This window comes from Betta splendens, chromosome 4 (assembly GCF_900634795.4).
Source record: "Betta splendens chromosome 4, fBetSpl5.4, whole genome shotgun sequence".
Taxonomy (NCBI): domain Eukaryota; kingdom Metazoa; phylum Chordata; class Actinopteri; order Anabantiformes; family Osphronemidae; genus Betta; species Betta splendens.
In genome coordinates, this window is record NC_040884.2 from 19,105,752 (window position 1) to 19,126,704 (window position 20,953).

Sequence of the window (20,953 nt, forward strand, 5' to 3'; positions counted from 1 at the left end):
ACGTTGGAATATGATCACGCGACAGCTGCAGTCAATACAATGGTGTCATTTTACTGTTTGCACAACAATGCCTCCACGTGTACAATCCAATATTAATAACTTAGCGAGGTGAAACAAGTACAGATACACAAAGTCAACACAATTCTAATCTATGTTTGTTATGTGTGTTGCATAAATAGGTTCCTGCAGAAACCTGTTTATACTACAAACAAAAAGCGGCTGTCAAAGGTGGAGCTTTACCTCATTTATGGTAACTTTTTGATCCAAACGAATACATCATGATTTTTTGATTGCATATACTTGATTGCATAATTCTCTACAAAGTTACTTCTAACTAAAACAGGCAGCGTTCATCTAGTGAGTAACTCCGGCTCAAACCACCCTCGGTCGGGTTTGTGCATTTGGTGACTCTCTGATGTCCGACAATCCGTGAAAGCAGCACCGTGGGCTGGCCGACATCTGTGGCAGCTTCGGCAGCAGCGTCCGTACACAGTTTCCGCACTGAGGCTCAGACAGGCGGACATCGGTAACAATACTCGGCTGAGTTGGACACATTGAAGCAGGTGAGCTCGCTGTGACTTAGTATTTATTCATCGTCGGCGTCCCCGAACAGCGTCAATTTGGTCAAAGACTGTTTGGCTCGTCGCGTCCTGCCGCATACTTACATTGGGGATGCTGGGTGTCGTTATCGGTTTGTCGGCGATATCGCCTAAAATATAATCCATTTAATGCCAATGCCCTTTTAATTAGTGTGTGGTTAACACGTTGGGGTCAGGAGTAGTTCATATCGAAGTAACGTTCGTTACCTTAGTAACGCGGTTAGTTTAGCTAGCTAGCATAAATGATGAGAGGAGCTCCACGCTATTGTCATAAAAAGCCAACTTGCAGTCACGTTTAACAAAATGTTTTAAATATATCCTAATTAATAAGATCCCATTTTTAGTAACAATGACAACGTCGGTTAAATCCGCGGTGGCTTAAATTACAACCACTAAGGTAGATGTATAGTTAGCTAAACTATAGCTGTTTGTCATCATGTCAGACGCAGCGTTAGCTACTGAAGGTCCCCGGTAACACGAGACTTACCAGGGGCAGCGGTAAAAGTTACGACATACGTATTTTTAGAGGTGTTTTCACGCGTTATGTAACAGTATTCCTATTTTATTCATATCCCGACTCCGTCTTAATGCATCGCAAAAGTGTCGATTCGGCTGCAGGACAAGTTTGTGCCCCTGTGGCTGCTGCGCTGTGGTTACTGGGCTGTCACATAACCCACGGGGTTCTGGTTCTGGTTCTTTTATTCCTGATGCTTGACCAGTCTGAGATGGTTTGTTTTCACTGGCTGTTGCCATTGGCTACAGATGCTGGCACAGAAGAAGACGCTTCAAGGACTCCGATGATGGGCAGCATATTTCATATTAGGATCCTGTTGTGTATTCTTAGCCTAGATGTTACACATTAGTACATTCACTCAATACTATACCTAACTATACCTAGAAGAGTTTCTATTTGTCTACTTTCATTTTACAGCTTAGCTGCAGAGGTTGACAGGAAAGGCCTAGAGTTGACTGACACTTAACTTGCTGGTATGAATCATTTAAGGTTGGGCTCTCGTCTCATTTGTGTTGCTGTCACACGTGTGTGGTGTGGCCGCTGTGAGGTGAGTTGCTGTAGGTGTTGGCTTGGATGCTCGGGGCCTGCTAGCTGTTGGGGTTTTTGGGCAAGGACAGACCTGCTCTTACTAATTTTTAAGGGTTTAGCACAGTGTTTGTAAGTAATTGAACGGTCACCACTGGTTTTGGGCGAAGGCTTTTCTTAAAGACAGAAACCGTAGTGCAGAAATATAATTAGGTCTCGTAATAATCAGATCAAACCTCGAGCAGCACGGCAGGTAATTAACTTGGTGCTGTGCAGACACAAACTCTTTCACAAGACCATTGATTTGTATGAGCCATTGTCTGAGTGCTGGTACTGATACAGGCATGCAGCTTCAACACTCTTCATTTTTAGGGAACTTCCTGTCACATTGCATACACATTCCTCCTTCATGTTCTGTCATACAGATTTTCTAGACTATTTGTGACATAGCCTTAAACTATAACGAGCTAAACAAGCCACAAATTAAATTGAAAAAGTACTGATCTTTTATTCTAAAAAGGAATGATTAGTTGTTAAACATGCTGCCTTGTTATTTTTATCTATGCTGTAGATATAGATGGTATAGATATCATAATCCCTCAATTATGATAGTGTGTTTGAAAACTGGTTCCAACCAGATATTTAAGCCTGGAGGCAGAATGAGTGATAATGCATGTGATGAAATTTACCCATTGAGTTTCAAATACTATCACTACATTAAATACTGTGGCAGCCAAATACTCAGTACTAGCACAGTTGGTAGATGTTGCATTAAATACAAATTTGTTGTACTCTTCTTGCTTCTTGTGATCCACGACTACAAGAATCTGGCTTTTAGTCCTATTTCTATACTGTTACACAATATTTTCCCTTTTAGGAAACGTCAGTCGGCACTGCAGTACAGCTTAGCTGAAAAAACCCTAACTTGAACACATGTTGTAATCTCTCGCTGCTCAACTTGTCTGTGAAGTGTTTGCTCCAAATCCTGTGTCGACTCTTCATGAAAACGATGAGAACCGACCTCCGACCTTTTTGCTGTTAACGGGATGCAGACCTCTGAACTCACAGGATCTCCTTTAAGGATCACTCATAAGCTCTGCCTCAGGCTTCCTTCTTTCAAACTCGGTGGATAATCCTTTTATTTATTCCTTTAATCCGTTGATTTAGTTTTCTCTTTGTGTCTTCACTCTTGTAGCCTCGATTTGCACTTTTGCTTTTGGGTGTGTTACATTTTCCAAACCAGTTGGTGGATGAATACCATTAAGAGTATCCTGCCCTCGTGTATCACAGCAGCCAGTGGTACTTATTTAGTCGGAGGTGGTCAAGTTGAGATTCTCATGTTACCCAAACCACCTCAGCTGGTTCCTGTAAACACAGGAGAGACAACTCATAGCTAAGATGTTCAGCTCATCGCTCAGTTTATAGTCATATCATCTGCCCTTTGGAGGAGTTTTCACACGCTGATTACGTTGGTTTTTTTTTTTTTTATTACCCAGTAATTTTTTGAAATGAGATTCCCATTTAAGGGGACATCTTTAGATCCAGTTCAAACTAAAAGACTGAGACAAGTTACGACAAATTGTGTAATACAAAACAATAATCATTTTTCTCCTTGTGATCTAATAAAACTAGTTTACTCATTCATCATGGGATTGACTGACCCACATTTGTTGCTCAATCTGTGGCACAGTACAGATTCAGCAGCGCAGGAATCTATCAGATGTGGGTCAGTTGTGCAGTACCACCACAAGTCATAAATCTGGACGCGCATGCATCGATAAACACACTACTGTAAAACTAGAAGCAGGCACATCTCTAGCAGAGAGCAGCGTCCGTTAAGTCCCAGATGCTGCAGGGACCTGCTGATGGTGAGTGTGTCATTAATGGTCAAAGTCAGGATAAATGAAGATGCATTTAGGATGCTGAATCAGGATGGATGGGCAGTAGCAAACAGTCAGGGTAAAACAATGACTTTCTGGATGTAACCCCTTTTGTCTTTAAGTAGAGAGAAGGACGGAAACACAGAAGGTTGTCAATTAGTGCAGTGAAAAACACCTACACACATACAAATTGAACTGAATTGGGAAAGGAAGTAAAGATGTCAGGAGTTCACTGCCTGTGTAATGTACCAGCCAGCCAGTGATGCTGCCATGTGCCACATACCTCCATCCCAACACACACACATGCAGATACACAAACAATCCAACTGCAAAGGCCACTGGGTATAAATAGCAAACAAATGGCACACAGTGGATTCCCAGTGTGAGTACTTCTCACTGCTTAGCTTTGCTTATGATAGTTGTGATATTTCCTCTTAATTAATGCTTGCACCTGGCTTTATTTGACATCTTAGTTTTTGTTGGCCTGCTGGAGTCTGATGCATGACTTTTGTTGGAGAAAGATAAATACTTGGCTGTCGGATTACTTAAGGTCAGGTGGTGAACGGGAATACGCAAGCTGCAGGTGTTTTTTTTCAGACCAGGTCACTCCGTGGCGTTGTTGGTTTGCTTTTGTCTTCTCCATGTGTTTTTTGGTTTGCTATTTGTAGTTGTAGGGGCCATGTAGCAGATTTCACTGATAATATGTTGGAAATCTGGATCTTTCAGATCAGACTGTCAGACTTCTTATCTTCTGATCTTCATTAGGCCTGTTCTGGCTTGTTTTTGACAGTCTGAGTTTCATAACTTCAGAATTAGATCATGTTTAAGAAAACATGGTGATATCCAAAAGCAAATTCATATTTTCTCTCTTTCAGCCTCAGGAGGAGGGATGATCACCATCTTATGTAATTTTTCTGGGCCTGTGTTGGCTCAGCTGTCCTTCCTCCTGCACCTCTATTTTAGAGCCCTTGATTACAGTGTTGGATTATGTCACATCATTTAACGTCCCCTGGATGCTAACTGTATTTTTGTCAGACTAACATGTTTTAAAAAAAAAAACTAAACTAAACTCTTGTTCTCTGCAGAAACAACGTAGGGAACCCCCACCAAACACAGCAGCCACAAACACACAGAAGGAGCCATGGTGGAGTACTACCAGATACTAGGAGTCCAGAAAAATGCAACGCAGGAGGACATCAAAAAAGCGTAAGCGCCTGGAGTGTTTTCTGTTCTGTTCCCACAGCGTTGTAGGTAAATGTCGGCCAGTCGGGGGTGGAACACGTTATAATTATATCCCCCTCCGGCCGCACACACTGTGACAAGCAGAGAGTGTGCAGTGCAGAAAGTTTCCACTCTTCTTCCTCTGACCTTGCTGCTGTCACATACGCCACGTTACACTCGAAGCCACCGCGCTGGACCGTTCCAGTTCATGACACTTCCTCGTAGGTTTCTCACGAACACATTTTCTCATGACAATTTTGAATTTGAAAAGTGAATAATAGTCTTGGTGACAGGCACATTCCAGCTGTAGAGGAAAATAACTGTTCTTATAAACGATGCAAAAAAGCAATGAAAGGGAGGAAATCCTGCTTATTCCTGATGAAATCTGCCAGGGTGATCCAGTTTGACAAGAATCCACCACAAGGTCTCTCTGTATTAAGTGAAAGTCAAATGACAGACATTAGGCAGTCAGTTGGATTCTGCACATGGACTTTTATTAAGTACTTAGTTTACTTGCAGTAAGTTTGGTTATTGTGACACTTTCATAATTACATTTAGCACATGTTCACCCTTTCACACAACCCGTGACCAGAGACCTTACGCTGAAAGGTGATGACTGATGTCGCTTTCATTCTTACAAACAGGCTTCAGACTGCAAAGACCGGTACTAAGCATTACAGTTATCAACCTGTTGCATTGTTAGGTTAGTCTGACTGGCTGCCCGGTGGAAAAAGGCCTTACAACAAAGACGTGGACTACAGAGACAATCCACCATTGTTCCGGCCTTTCTTGCTGGCTGACCTACAGCATCTGTGTGTCTGCTGCTGGTGCTGCAGCTGGGCTTAGAAACAAACAGCTGATGAAGCATGAGCTGGATTGTGAGACCTATACTCTGTGTGTGTGTGTGTGTGTGTGTGTGTGTGTGTGTGTGTGTGTGTGTGTGTGTGTGTGTGTGTGTGTGTGTGTGTGTGTGTGTGTGTGTGTGTGTGTGTGTGTGTGTGTGTGTGTGTGTGTGTGTGTGTGTGTGTGTGTGTGTGTGTGTGTGTGTGTGTGTGTGTGTGTGTGTGTGTGTGTGTGCGCGCGTGCAGTTATGGTTGTACTTTAATGTGCAGCATCAAAGCCAAAAGTCATGGCAACATAACACTACTATCAGAAAAGTTAATGACACCTTATAATGTATATTTCTATACAGCATGCATTGGTTTTGTTTTCTTTTTATACAGTATTTATGTGCTTCTTCTCTTATGGTATTTATATTCCAGTTACAGAAAATTGGCATTGAAATGGCATCCAGACAAAAACCCAGACAACAAGGAGGAGGCAGAGAGGAAGTTCAAAGAGTTGTCAGAGGCATATGAGGTTCTCTCAGATGGTGAGATTTGTCTGCAGAGGGAGATTTGGCTTTTTTTCTGTGTTTCCATTTGCATTTCATAAATGGAAGGTGACCTTTTGTCTGTTGTCAACCCTGCTGCTAACAAAAGATGAGATTGAACTTTTATTATCTAATTGTTAGTACATTGTTTCAAAAACGTCTTTGAGCCAAAAGAAAATGCATTTTGTTAAAAAAAGGATTTCTAATAATAGGTTAGTTTGTTCATACTTTTGTATTTCTAAATGCTAATATAACAAGTATAGCATTGTTTTACTAGAGTAGATGCACTGATGTGTTTTTCAGTAATAGTTTTTTTGTATTCTTTCTGAAAACTATTTTTTATTAATACACATTTTTTTGGAGGACCATCAGCTGTCGAAACATAGTATAGAAATCCAGTAGATCTTTGGGTTGATATGACCCAGTGTAGACATTGATACTATCAGTTTGTCTTCCTTTTGCCTGGTCTGTTTGGAGTCTCGTATTTAATGTCAGACTCCTCCCACTACAGAGCAGAAGAGGAATATTTATGACCGATATGGCAAAGAAGGCCTTTCAGGAGGTGGAGGTGGAGGAGGTGGAGGAGGTAAGAAGACTTTCAAAATATTTACACTTTCAAATAGTTTTCAGTAGTTTGGGCTCTGGGCTCGGTTTTGAACAACTATTCTTGTGACAAGTCAAATGAAGTTCTAATACGCAATGGTTATTGTTGTTTTCTTGGTTTACAGGAGGCCATTACGGTGACTTCGGCAACTTTGTATTCCGAAATCCTGAGGACGTTTTCCGGGAATTCTTTGGAGGCAGAGATCCTTTTGCAGATTTGTTTGGTAAGCTAATCAAAAACCTGCATGTTTGCACATTGAAAACTCAAACTTATAACTGTATGGTTTCATTTAGTCAAAAATATATGTGGAAGTAGCCAAGAAATACTCGGAAGGCTTTTACTGAAACTTGATAATTACTTATTCTGCTGTGTTGAAATGTGGGCGATGAAGCATATGAAACCGTGTGTAAAGCCAGGTGCTAATCTCTCGTAGCTCCGTCTATAAGGACACTCGATACGCTAAGCTCTCACCTCAGGAGGTCATCCGCCATTAAATGTCACATGCTGGAAGACAATCTCAGCTGGATGTTGACCTCAGCTTCCCTTCATTCATTAATTAGGGTTTAGGGTTTAGACTCTGTCTTTGATTTTATTTATTTATGTAGATAAAATGTGTTTTTACTCAGGTGTGGTAGAAGATCTCTTCATGTATACTTTAACTTGTATTTCTGCTTTGCTAATTTGTTGTAATGGTAATTTCTCAGTACTTTAGGTCCAAAAGTTGTTGAAAAACCAATAGAAGGAAGTGTTTGGTGTCTGTCCTGCATCGTCTGGGTTCAGCACAGGGCTGATAGGAAGGCATGTGAAGTTCACCATGTGGAGCTCTAAATATGGATTCAGATGCAGGCGGAGGATGGATTTGCGCTTCTGCATCACTCAACTGGAATGCTTTCAGAAATAGCTTCCGCATTAAAACAAAAGCAGATGTAGTACTGTGTCCGAACACTTGTAACAGTGTAGAATCCAAACTCAAGCCTGGGTGTGTAATAGAAGTCACCTGTAGCCTTCTCAACCAACTCTACACGCTCTTAGTTCTGATGTGAGAGCTGCCTTAGAGTCTAGTATGTGTTTGTACTTTAGAGCCATGTCCTTACAGCACATCTCTGATAAATCTGCATTCTTCTCTGCTTCCTCATTGCAAACACGACACACAACTCAAAACTGAACGGTGACGTTCGCCTTTGTATCAGCTATGTTTTTATCACTGCAGTTAAAGTAATCTAACAAATGAAACACTGACTTTATGTTTACAGCTACACTTACAGTATGATCTTGCTGGTCATAAAAGTCCAGCCCCTTGTCCTCGCTGGCGATTTAAAGAGCGGCTGCGAGGCTGGGACCAGTGTTTGTGGCTGAGAGCCATTCTGTTGGTTGTTGATATGCGAAGAGCTAGTTTGAGAGCAAAGGGGGCCAGTTTGATTAAGCACTAGTTTCGGACCAGTCCTGTGACTGGCTCCTTAATTGTCTTGTATTGTTAATCTAGAGGATATGTCAAAACGTTGGTGTTACTGAGGTAGTTGTGTCCCACTTCCTTTTAGAAGCGCCGCCATGCTGTAACATCCCCTCTAGCCTCCGGCCCTCACTGTGGAGCCCGTTGTATCAGTGAGCAGCAGCTGGTCCCGTGGATCTGTCCCTGAGACAAATACAGAACTAAACGCTGACGAGGGCTTAGGTGTCTGCCAAGAACAGCACACGCTTGTGCTCCAACGGACATGTGGAGATGTAAACAGATTGCCTTTTGCACGCTCCTTTTAGACGCTGCAGGATGTAATGGCTCGGGGCATCTCCGTCCTTCTCACGTCTATTAGGTTGTTGTGGTTTCCACTTTTTCCTATGTGTAGAGGCTGAAAACCTACTGACACATACGCTGGTTTACAAGGCGTGGCGCGGTTTTCATAGAAAGCTCCCCTTTCATGGTAAATGCCCTCTTGTGTGCTTAGATCAGATATACAGTTGTTTAAATAGCACTCTACAGAGGAAGGAGGGCAGGAATGAAAACACTGAAGTCTGCTGTCTTCCTCACGGAGCTCAACTGTCTGTCATGTCTTCTGGGTAAACGGGCGCTAATGCAGTTATCAGTCAGTCGTCAGGGGTATACTTTTATTTTAGGCTTTAGTCAGAGAGAACAAGCTATGCTTTCTTGTCTTGCTGCCTTGGTACGTTCAAGGTTGAATGCGGAGTCTTCTTTCAGTGAATGGTGCCAGCGATCCAGCCTTTTCATGCTGAGCTGACCCAGATTGGCAGTGTGCAATTAGTAACATGGCCACAGGGGTTTAGGAGGAGAATTAGTGATGGGATCTTTGACCATTTAGGCTTTTGTTTTGTTTTTTGTGCTGCAGCAGGCGTTTTTCTCTTAGCAGGTGTTTCCACCTCTAATCAGCTGTAACGTACATTCAGTATGAACCGTGGGTAACGGACATGATTGTGTTCTTGTAGTGATAAACCCGGAGAATTCTCACCCTGCTCTCCTTTCACCGTGTTCCCTTAAGGCTTCTTTTGGTTCATTCCTCTCGTAAACCTTGTTTTCTGTTCTGACGGGAGCTCTGTTAAATCCCTGAATTATACCTGCTTAGCGCTGAGCAGCAGCGCTAAAGGTGAAGCATTCTGCTACCCACAACAACAGCTGTCATCTCTGGATGGGTTCTGGAGCCAGTGGAGGAGCCTGCTGTAGATTTTATACCCTTTAAAATCTTGCATTTACTGTAGTTCCTCTCATTCAGATTAAAGTATTGTTTGTGCTATGCTATAATGTACTATAATGTATAGTTGTTTAGCCCTGGAGACGTCTGGCTGCATGTTCTGCGAGACATCTACACTCAAACTCTGTTAATGTGAAGTTTGTTTTGATTACTTTCTAGTTAGTTGTTTTCCCACATGCTTATTGTATTTGACCTGTTTTGTTTTGCTCCACAGCTGATGACCCCTTTGACGATTTCTTCGGAGGCGGGCGCAGTCGCCATCGGGACGCAGGCCGTAACCGCATGGGCGGCTCAGTCTTTGGCTTTGGGGGCTTCCCAGGCTTCAGTTCTAGCTTTGCCGGTTTCGATTCAGGTGCTTCGTGGTATCTCTATAGAAATATCTACTTTTAATAGATACTGGAAACCAGAAGATGTGCGATGCCTTAGAATTATTAAACATTTTCATTATTTTCAGGTTTCACTTCATTTGGAGACATGGGAGGAGGAGGTATCACCTCTTTCAGTTCTTCATCCTTTGGTGGCGGAGGGGGGATGGGAAACTTCAGATCTGTCTCCACCTCCACTAAGTTCATCAACGGCAGAAAGATTACTACGAAACGGTACCGGCATCTCAAACTCATCCGCATTCGGAGCATTTTGTATTCAATTTCATGTGTGGTCACCTGAACCTTTTGAACCACTGTGCTTGTTCCTAATCTTCCTGTCCATCTCGTCCAGCATTGTGGAGAACGGCCAGGAGCGCGTGGAAGTGGAGGAGGACGGCCAGTTAAAGTCTCTAACAGTAAATGGTAAGGAGCAGCTCCTAAGACTGGATAACAAGTAATAGTGTGGCCACAGAACTTGACCGACACACAGTTTTCACACCTGGAGTCACTCACCCAGTGACGTGTTTGTTGCTGGCGTTTGGTCTCTCCTCTCTGTTCTCCTGCATCTCCTTCCTGAAGAACAATTTTCTTTATTTGAGTTTAGCCGCCATGGGGGTGACCAAGATGTTTAGAGTTTTTATGTTTGTATTTATTCTGTTACTATGGGGGGACCAGAACTTTGTGGTTTTTGTTTATTGCAATTGAATTGTACTTTTACTTCTTCCATATGCGCAAAGCTGGAGAGTGGTATTATCTATACATTATATAAATGAGTTTCCTTTTGCAGTGGATGTTGTCTTTGTTTTTAAAGCTGGAAAACTAAATGCTGTACATCATACTTTTAATTTTGCTCTTGTCCTTTAAGTCTAACCAGTAAATGCATCCGATAAAAGCATCATCACCTCACCCTAACGTCTTTAACTTGAACTCCACTTTGCTAACCCGTCAGCTGTTGCCATGTTCATGCGTGTGTAATATGAATGACTTTGATTATTAATAAATTAATTATAATAATGTGCAATTTTCTTACTTTTACGTTTGTTTGCATATTTGAGAAAGCCACACTTTTTTGTTTTGAGTTTACTTTTTGCATGACTGCTGATTCCAGGAGGCTGCGTTGTTTCACTTAAGTCCAACACCTTAACACAACACTGTTGCCGGACAAACGGGGACCTTTTCATTTTCAGAATTTAAAAAAAAAAAACACTAAGCGTTAAGGTTCCATCAATAAAGCTTTTTAATAATCTTCCGTGTCCCAGAAGTATTAAGAGTGTTTGTGTTTGTCTCTGATCACATTTTAAAGCTGCTTCACAATAAAGGACGTTCCCACAGCAGCATCTTGGGTCCAGTCACGCGTCGTGCAGCTCTTCATGTGCATTATTTTAATCTACTAACAAGTCAGTTTGCCTCACATTAAGTCTTGTTCACTGACAAAACAAGGCACTGGTTGTGTGCTGTGTGTGTATGTATGTGTGTGAGCACCCTCACAAAATTAACTCTTTTCTTCACCAACAACTGGTCATGTGGACGACTTGCTCTGCTTTATCTGAAGATGTGCTTCTGCCCTGACTTGTCTTTCCAGTTCGGTGGGATTGTTCACTTTACAGTGCCGCTCTTTTAGTCACTTACTCGGATGAATCAGGAACCGTACAGTAATAGCTGAGGAACTCAAAGGAGTGAAGGCTTGTTTGGGGTTAGTTTCAGCCATTAGATGTGATTGGTAAACTGATGCGAGCGAGCCATTGCAGCAGCTCAGAGGTCACTGAGCAGATAGAGGAGTATGTGTGTTTCTTGAGGAATGTGCTCGGGGCGAGTTTATTTACACAAGAGCCGAGTCAGGAGTGTGAAACCGTAGCCCGATACAGGAGGACAGAGGTTTACAGCTGAGTCAAGCTGAAGTGTTGAGGCTTTGTAGCTTTGACATCTATTACATTGTGTAACTGCTGCATGAGGGGCCTTCAGACCGATGCTTCAACCATTAGTCTCGTTGTGGTTTGTCTGCTCAGTTTTTTTTTTTTTTTTTTTAAGCAGTGTTTGCGCCTGTGCAGTGCTGTTGCTAGGTGACGCTGCAGCCCTGCGCCAATATCTATTTCTCACCCAGACTATCATCTGCCTGTTTCCCCCTTCCATCCGTCTGAGTGTCTGGACACGTGCTGACTATTTTAGGGATAAGCTTTAGTACAAACAAGCTACAATGCTGTATCTTATTTTAAAGTTAACATATGACCTTTGACCTACACAGAATCATGTGCATTATTTATCAACCTTTAAGTGGCTGCAATGGTGAAATTAGGGTTAACGTGTACTCTGTGTGAGCAATCACGGTTTAGGTGTAGTAGAAATGATCAGAAGTTATTATGGCGCCCTCTGCTGGAACAATGGCGTTTGTGACTATTTAATCTCAGTTTGGCTCAGGCAGATTTTGCACAGCGTCTGATTTAGTGTTAGTGTTTTTTTACAGCATATTCTCCCTTTCGTTATTTTTTGCAATTGTGATGGAAAAGCCTCAATAAACATGATTGAAGATTTGAGGTGAATGCTTCAAGTGGCCACTAGATGTCACTGCTTGTACACAAAAGACAACGTTACAACAATTGGTTGAATGACAGTTTCCACACCGGGAGTCACAGGAAGCAAGACTTAACTAGTATAAATAAAGCAAAATGTATGGTAGTAAGTATACAGTCCACACAAACACACCTGTTAGATATGATTTGTGTTGGTTCTCTCAGAACTCCTTCATTCATTAGTAAAATGACAGGCGCCGCTCTGATCTCCTGTCCCGGCTGTGAAACACGGCTTCCTGTTGGCCGATGCCGCATCCGGGTTTAATCCCCCTTCCAACTCGTGCCCCTGCACCGTGAAGCCACGGGCCGCTCTATGAACGACGGCAGAGATAAGCTGTCGGCTCCTCTTTGACCACGTCTGAACCCGGACAGCGTGGGGGCCGTGCGTCTGTGCTCAGCAGCAGGTTCACAGCAGCACGACGCCACACGTGCTGGAGCTGGTGAGAGTTGCAGGGCTCAAAGTCACCTGGCTGCCAGTCCAATTTAGCCTCAGCCTCCGTCCGAGCAGACGCTTCTTATGGGCTTTGTCGGCTGCTCACCAAAGCCATGCTGCAAGCGGGGCAGGGTGTGCACAGGTGTCTCAGTCCAGACAGTGTGTATCAAACGGGCTTTAAGACTCTGCTGCTGCATCGTTTAGCCTGGAGACAAATGATAGACACCCTCAAGACAATAGCTGCAAATAAAAGCATCCAGGAAGTCAACTATTCAGTCTGCTTTTCAAATTAGGTCCTTGATCCAGAAAATGAAAGGCTGACTTTATGAGCATTGGAAGGTCTTGTTATCATCGCTGCATTTTGATATTGTTTTTGCTGAAATGAATTAACCGATGATGGATGATGCGACTTGATAGCGGAGGGATCCTTATCACTCAGGTAACCAGCCACATAATAGACACAATTATTGATCCTCTGGAGGCTAAAGGGGCCCGAAACAGAGCTCGTAACCTTGCAGCCACATACGTGTTGGCTTAAATGAGCCACCTAACCGCTCCTGATACGATCACCAGACTAATACAGGTTGGGATTAGTTGTGTTTTTTTCTCATCTAAAAGCTGGAGCAGCTCCAGCCTTGAGTGTGGAGCCACCAGTGCCTACCTGCGCTGGTCCAGTGGGAGCTGGTCCTTCTCTGCAGGGTCACCCCTCGCTCTGTTTTAAAAGCCCGTTCCATTTAACATTCAAGCAAGAACATAAATCATCTTAAACGTTCAGATGGTTTCAGCAGGAAAATAAACTACACTCTGTGAAAAATACTTAATTTTCCATCTAAACACAATCGAAAAGCATTTGTGACAAAGAAATTGGGCTCGGGTCAAAATGGATGACCTGCGGTAATAAGATGCCTATTCAAAGAGAATTGGAATCCAGGGATGTCTTTGTCTGTTAGGGCCTCAGCTCACGCTGACGCTCTTGATTGCCTCGAACTCTATGAACCGCTCCTGAAAGAAGTGAAAGAGAGCCGTCGCCCTCTAAGATCTACATTTATGTCGCACAAGCCCAAGAGAATCTTGGCTTGCAGTTTCACCATGTTCCCTGTTACCTTTTAAAATGAATTCATGCTTCTGTTTGGGTGGATCCTGCACAGAACTGTCACATGTCCAGTGACTTGTGAGGCGTTTAGGGCCTATTACAGCCCGTGCAGTGGATTTTGAAATGCTGGTGTGGATCGTCCTCTAAATGGTACCAGGTTCAGCACGGCAAGCATCTGGCCTCCTTTCTTCTCCTCTCCACTGCCTTAATTACACAACACAATGGCGATGAGATCTGCCTGTAATCTTGCAGCATACTAAACCCCCCCCCACCCGCACCATGCCTGCCACTAATTCAATATAAATGTAAATTACCTAGAGAAAAGAATAACCAAATCTCATTTTATTTACATGACTAATCACAATAAAGTCAGGCAGATGAAATATGAAAGAAATATATGGTTGGCGTTCAAAAGGAAAGAGAGGCCTTAGGGACTCTTTGAAATTCTTGTTTTATATCATCTTTGTTGTTTCATGTTGGTTACATTAATATACCGTTTTGCACTTGCTCAACTCGCTGTAATAGATGTGTGTGTATCTCCTCTTTCTTCCCGTCGATTGCATTCACACCGCCAAGGGCGTCACAAGGTAATATGTTCCCCTTTAGCTTTTTTTTACAGAGGACGAAAAATGACTTGATTATAGATAAATGAAGGAATAAATAAATATATAAATGTAGTGCCAAACAAATAAAAGTGCAAATAAATAAATAAATAAATATATGCCCCACAAGGTCCTGTAATTCATTCAGTCAGGCAGGAGCAGGAGAGCCTGTTCAAAAGGCTCCTGTGACCAATCACGGCTCAGACTGGGCATTTTCCCACCTACCTGCATACAGACACAGAAATACAGACAAAAACATGCATATTCATAAACGAGGAAAGGAATGTAAACAACAGAGAAAAAAATTAGGTATCATTTATTTATTTATACATTTTATTTTAGCTTTTATTTATTTGTGATTTATTTCTTTTTCCTCCTCCATAAAATGACTCAGAGGTCAGAGGACAAGTAACTCGTCCTGTGGACATGTGTTCCGTCCTCAATGGGCCTTATTGGGCTTGTTACCTTTGAAGGTCAGTCCTAAAAGCAAAAAGATAAAGATCCTCAAACTAATTGAAGTGTTAGTCTGTGTCTGTGTGGTAATTAGGTTGGAGCTATGAGGCCAGTCGGAACACTGACTGGTTACAGGAGCCTGAATGAAGCACTTCCGCTTATGCAGTTATTAATTTCTGTATATATGTTGTTATTTATTATTTTATTAATCCTTTTATTTATTGATGTATGTGTTCATTTATTATCATATTTGACTATTTACGTCTTTATTTGCCCATCACAGATCATGGTAGAAATTGACAAATGTTACAGAGGCGATGCATCAGTGAGAGGACAGGGTTCACAGTGAGTCATTCCCGCTCTGTTCTGTTGTGCTCACACCCACAGACGTCACAGCTGAAGAGCCCTTGGACAAAGAATGCTGTCGTCGGAGACCCAATGCACTTCCTGGCTTCGGTTTGCATCAGCGCTACCTAAGAAACTCCGCCCAAAACCCTCTGGAGGAAGAGGAGGAGCATGTCCCACAGAGCCATGGACTAATGAGAGGTCCGCCCACCCGACACTGCGGGGCTGATTAATTACCAGCACATAGAGCTCTCCTTTAAAGAGCACAGTCTTAATAAGCGCAGCTAATTGTCTGCGTGTGTGTCTGATGGCTGCACAAAGGACAATGACAAAGAGTGGTGTGTGTGTGATTGGCAGATGTAAACACGGAGGACAGAGGTGTTCATTAGGCAGCTCTGTTCTACGCTGCAGTAACAACCAGGGGTCAGAGGTCACCCTCTGTTTTCCTTCACAGGGTCAGGAAGACACACACAAAAGCTGAGCAATTATCTGCAACACACAGGCCCTGAATGTTTTATAATAGCAGCTTCGTTAGCGAATAAGGGAACCTTTAATTTATCTTTGCATAGTTCCTGCTGGGATGCAAACAAAGGTCCTAAGTCTCTGTCTGAGATAATGACACAAACTATCAAAGTACAGGTCCTTGGAGACAACGGTTTTAGGCTCTGGAGCTACTGCAGAGAGTTTAAATGTGAAACAACTCAGTTTTTCTTACTACAGTAACTGTTCATCTTTTATGGTAACACAATTGCAATTAGTAAATCATAGTATGTTATGTACCACTATTACTGTTTTTCATTACATACACTACTATGACACATTTTTCAACCACATAGTATAGTAAGGCAAAGTTTTGATAAAATACTCTTACATCATCATATAGTAAGGCATTTTTTTTAGTTTTTACATACATACTACATACTATAATATGCTACTTTTTCCATTACCATTTGACTCTTACAAAGTCTTAATTGATTAATTGTCATCCCTCTCTCGGATTTGAACCCTAGGCCTGAGTTATGATTGCAAAACATCATTTTTTTATCCAGTGAAAAAAAAATTAGGTTGCAGTAAAAATGTGCAATACTATATTATGTCATCAAAAAAGTTTTATAGTATAGTATGTGGCGGTAAAAGTGTCAGTAGAGTATGTTGTAAAGAGTTATAGTACAGCCTGTTGTCAATAAAGTGTCATAGTATAGGGTTGCTAGAAAAAGTATATACAGGTAGTATACTATAGTATACTATGTGAAGAAAAACATGTCTTAGTACAGTATGTGATGAAAAGTGTCATTACAGTTAATGCAGTTAATTATATTACATACGTTTTTATTAATAATGCTTTGTAATCTTTGCTTCTTTTCTGTAGGACACACAGACACCAAGAGGAAGAAACTGTGGTTGAAAGAGGCAGAGTCCAAAAAGAAACGAGCTCCTCGTCTCTTCCCGCGTTTCGGCGGATTCGGTGCATTTTTTTAATCACTGGTCACACACACAACTACGCCGTATGTGGTCATAAGTGGCATTAGATCATCTTCGCTATTTACAGTGTATTAGAGGCCCAATGGTCCACACCGCTGCACCACATCTCATCCTGTCCATCATCTGCAGGAACTCTCTTCCTCGGCGGCTTGAGGAGACCTCACCTACAGTGGACCTCTGTGTCTGACGAGCATCTTTAGTAGTGACGCTTTGGCTGTATTTGTGACAGGTCGGCGCTCTGGATGCAGAGGGAGCGTTCAAAACCCTACTGAACCACACATGGCCGGACCTTTCCACCTCCTACAGCATGCTTTGAGAGAGAGTTCCGCTTTGTCATAAGCATGAAAATTACTGCGCTAATCTTTTTTGAGTCAAGACGAGGGGGGGGGGGTGGATAACAACGTGAGAACCCTTTAAAAGCACCATCTCCCCTACCCCAACCGCTAAAGAGTGAAAAATAGTTATTAAACACCCTCAAGTCATTATTTTGTCACTTCTCTTTGTACTGAGTGGCTTCAGGAATGTGACATCTTTGTAGCTTCCTTTGTTTTATTTGCTCTTGACAGATTCTTCTTTTTTTTTACAAATAAATGCTTAAAGAAAAACATGTCCCAGTCGAAGCTATACAAAGTACTTTGTATCATATTATATTGCTCATCTCATCTTTATTATAATTTGCTGTGTGGAGGCCATCCATAACCTTTAAACTAAAGGCGTATTTAGTTATATCTTTCAAAAGGTTCCTTAATAAACCCAGAGTGAGCATTTGTTAACTTGTGCCTCTCTAACATATCGTGTAAGAACATCAAACAAGAGGTTGCGATCTAAAAGCTCCAACCTTGAGAAACGTTTCGCTTGAGGAAGAGTAAACCTGATTGTTTGTTTAGAGTGCAATGCACAGGCAACAATGAAAAGTTTACACCTAATTTCTTAGCTCCGCTGTTTGGTCCCCACTAAGAGGTTACCACCAGTGTCTGCCTGAAAGGTCAACTTTCACCATAGTGGAGCCGCTCCTCTGTAAAATCAACAGCTCGGTCAACTGGAACGATGCTAAAACGCTCTGTCCAGTTGAAGGGAGCTGCAGAGTTTTGCAATAGTTCTCTGTGACAGTCGGTTGATGATAAAATGCTAATTACAGCAGCTTTAATTAAATTGATCCCAAGCAATTGCATCAACAAAACCTCAACTCTGTACAGTACGAGGTGTAAGCCTCAAAAATGGCCAAGTCTTAATCGATATCCTTTATTTGCTCTAAGGCCGGGTCTCATCTGAGCTGCAGCATCCTCGTACGTACCTGCTGTGTGCTTTCTTACCAACTCTTCCCTGAGTAATTGAAGCAGGACCCAAACACCGGGGATTTTCCTGTCACATGGCTGAGCCCTGGAAGGCGCAGTATTCACAGATTATTTTCAATCAGCCTGCAGTGTTTTGTATTATTCATGTAGCAGAACGCATGCACATGACCCAGCAACTCATTTGGCCCTTGTTTCCATGCAGCCAGCAGTCTCTAAGGGTTTAATTAGCCGGTGTCGAGGCAGTGGCCCATCTCTCCCTCCACCGCCGTACTTTCACGCAGCCAAAGTCATCTCCCAGCTGCCTCTGACTCCTCAGACACGGCGAAGTCCTCCGTCCACTTCCACTCGGAGGACTTCTACCTCCCGGGGAGCGACGAGCCGCTCGCTGTCAGCCGCTGTCAGCCGCCGTCTGCCTCCGCTTTAAAGACAGGATCACCCGCTTCCACCTGAGAGAAAGAAAAGATGGAGACGTTGTTGGGTTCCGGGTGTGAGGACAAAAATAAAACCAGACACTGGCTCTTCTTTGTATGTTGCATATTTTATTATTAAAACAACAAAATTATTTTTTAGTTTTCTCTGTTAATAAAAAAGCCAACTTTGCTCTTGGTGTTGGTTGCATATTCATTTTCTTCAGTTAATGTTAAAACATCATCACATAACCATCATGTTTCTTCTCTCTTCACGTCAAACATGTCCACCCTGGTCCAATTTAAGCGCGTTTGATTTTAGCAGAAACTTTTTTCACATTGGCCATCACAAATTGCATCACACATGTTTTATTCATATCATGCAAAAAAATTCAGAAGCGTGTATTGTTCAGCACGTCGGCCCGGCTGCCCTCCTTATTGTTACAATAAAAAACGATGCTGCAGCCTGTCAAACAGGTCACGGCCACATCAAACGTATAACTGTGGGGAAATTAATGAAATGCATTGCAATTACACTGTAACTACACGCAACTGGATTAAATCAACATCACGCGTCGACTCGCTTGGTGCAACAACTGCTCATAAATCACTTTTCATAAACCGTCAGTTGTGTTCAAGGACCTGAGACTTACAAAAAAGTCAAGGTCAAATAAGCTTGAATTTTAAAAACAGTCTTACAGAATGATTTGGCTACTGGAGGTAGAAACAAGACATAAAGAGTGAAATAAAAAGTCACCAGGGCGTGCGTTACATTGGAACAGCTGTCAGACAGGGATTTAGATGGAACTAAATTGGAGTGAGAGGTTTTTTTTCCACCGGTGCACTCAGAAGATTAGGGAGGAGGAAACACTGGAGCGAGAGTCCTTTCTGTAAACTGGGAGACGAAACCCTCACACCTGCACCTACAGTACAATATTGGATTCCACAGACTGATACAGCATCAAATTGTTCCAGTAAATGTCAAGCGAAGAAGTGTGAAACATCATTTTGCATGAATTTTTTTTTTTTCTCTTCTCTGACTACATTTTGGCTCGTTCTTGACTCTCGTCCAAATGAAACACAATAAATCTTCCCGTTCTTCACTCGATGATTCTTGGAGCTTGTTTGTGCGTTTGCTAGCGCTGCTTATTGTTGCATTAGTGGCATTAATGCAGCTTTGTCTAGGGAACGGAGGCAGACTTTACGTGACTCTGAACCAAAGCCTGAAGTTGGCGCCTGCGTGCAGCAGCTACGCGCTGCTGGTTAGAAGAACTAGAACCAGAACTGTGGCAGGAACCTGCAGAAGGCGACTGTGACAGAGTCGGACTCAGGCGGCTGGTTTCTGACAGGGAATAGAAATCTGCCCGGACAGTGTCGGCGCCACTTAATCCTGGGATGGAGCTCGGTGTGAAACAGGATGTGTGGAACTTACTGGGGCTCAGTCTACGAGCAGCAGCCACAGCCACTAAATATATTTCATAGATCTGTGAGGTATTACTGTACACGGCTGCAAGGACCTAAGTGGAAAGCAGCAGCTATTGCACAGCGACAGCCTCTTTTTCTATGAACATATGTGCACTGTACTGTTGGTCTCTGTCACTCTCACAAAGAAGGATTTCATTTTATCTCGCTGTCCCAACATGGCCTCAGGTTGTGTCTGAATGCAGGTCCTGTCAGCCTCCCCCCAGCCCCCCATCATGGGCTTCAGCACCACTCAATCACCCACCCCCTCTCACGCCAGCGTGACAGACATCCGACTGCCCGTCTGCAGCAGCTGTATCCAGATCGCTCCCATTATAATCCAATCAGTAAATGAAATTACGATTCACCGACACCTTTCCGATTCACACCGCGGCCTTCGCGTGTCTCGTGTCTCTGCCTCCCGGTTCCTTCAGGGGTTTCGCGATAGCATCTGTCTGGTGATGACATTGTTGGGTTGTTTCCTCGTATTTGAGCCCCCCTCCCAGTCATCTCTACCCCCAACTTCTTCCTTAACTCCATGTCTCTCAGCTCTTACTTGATGGATTTCCAGAAACATTTTACTCAAGGCTATCGGCAGAGGAGAAGTGTGGCAGCTTAAAATGAAATCCCTCAGCACAAGGTATGAGGAAAAGAATTCTTATCTATGACTTTCACTTTCAAGGCAGCACAGAAAAGATTTTTTTCTTTTTTATTAATGTTGCATTTATTTCCGGACCAAGGGATCCCAGGGAAGCGTCCAGACGCAAACACGGAGGAATCATCTACAGGCCAGTTTAAAGACAGGAGCTGGCCTCGCCTGCTGAGCACAATCAGCACATGCCTGCAGGAAAACAACACACCAATCACTCACAAAGGTGCAAATTAAGAACAAGAAAAAAATGAGAACTGTCCAGACACAAGCTATTGTTCGGTGGCTTTCAGCTAAACAGCACAATTAAATATACAACGTGAACCTTCAGATGTCTAGTATTGAAAATAACTAATCGCAGAGTCCTGTGTGAGGACACATAACATG

The 20,953-nt window shown here is 42.7% G+C and overlaps 1 protein-coding gene across 3 annotated transcripts; it reads left to right on the forward strand.

Annotated features, from left to right (window-relative positions):
- Window positions 1-179: 179 nt before the first annotated feature.
- dnajb6b (DnaJ heat shock protein family (Hsp40) member B6b) lies at window positions 180-18,656 on the forward strand. 3 transcript variants are annotated; one of them, XM_041070419.2, is made up of 12 exons: window positions 180-250; window positions 344-563; window positions 4,604-4,724; window positions 6,002-6,111; window positions 6,623-6,697; window positions 6,840-6,938; window positions 9,629-9,766; window positions 9,869-10,013; window positions 10,132-10,202; window positions 15,315-15,473; window positions 16,642-16,737; window positions 16,884-18,656. In XM_041070419.2, the coding sequence occupies exons 3-12, from the start codon at window positions 4,660-4,662 to the stop codon at window positions 16,952-16,954; spliced, it is 1,029 nt and encodes a 342-aa protein (XP_040926353.1). In that variant the 5' UTR covers window positions 180-250; window positions 344-563; window positions 4,604-4,659; the 3' UTR covers window positions 16,955-18,656. The 3 variants fall into 3 exon arrangements, with proteins under 3 accessions (XP_040926353.1, XP_055364224.1, XP_029003522.1); XM_055508249.1 differs by having other exon boundaries at window positions 185-250; window positions 16,642-16,777; XM_029147689.2 differs by lacking the exons at window positions 180-250; window positions 15,315-15,473; window positions 16,642-16,737; window positions 16,884-18,656 and having other exon boundaries at window positions 363-563; window positions 10,132-10,795.
- The last annotated feature ends 2,297 nt before the right edge of the window (window positions 18,657-20,953 follow it).

Bases quoted from the DNA above. Each gene is read 5' to 3' on its own strand.
- dnajb6b (XM_041070419.2), top strand. From the start codon at position 4,660: ATGGTGGAGTACTACCAGATACTAGGAGTCCAGAAAAATGCAACGCAG. The intron at 6,698-6,839 runs GTAAGAAGACTT...CTTGGTTTACAG, and splicing joins AGGTGGAGGAGGTGGAGGAG to GAGGCCATTACGGTGACTTC. The intron at 10,203-15,314 runs GTAAGGAGCAGC...TCACACCCACAG, and splicing joins AAAGTCTCTAACAGTAAATG to ACGTCACAGCTGAAGAGCCC.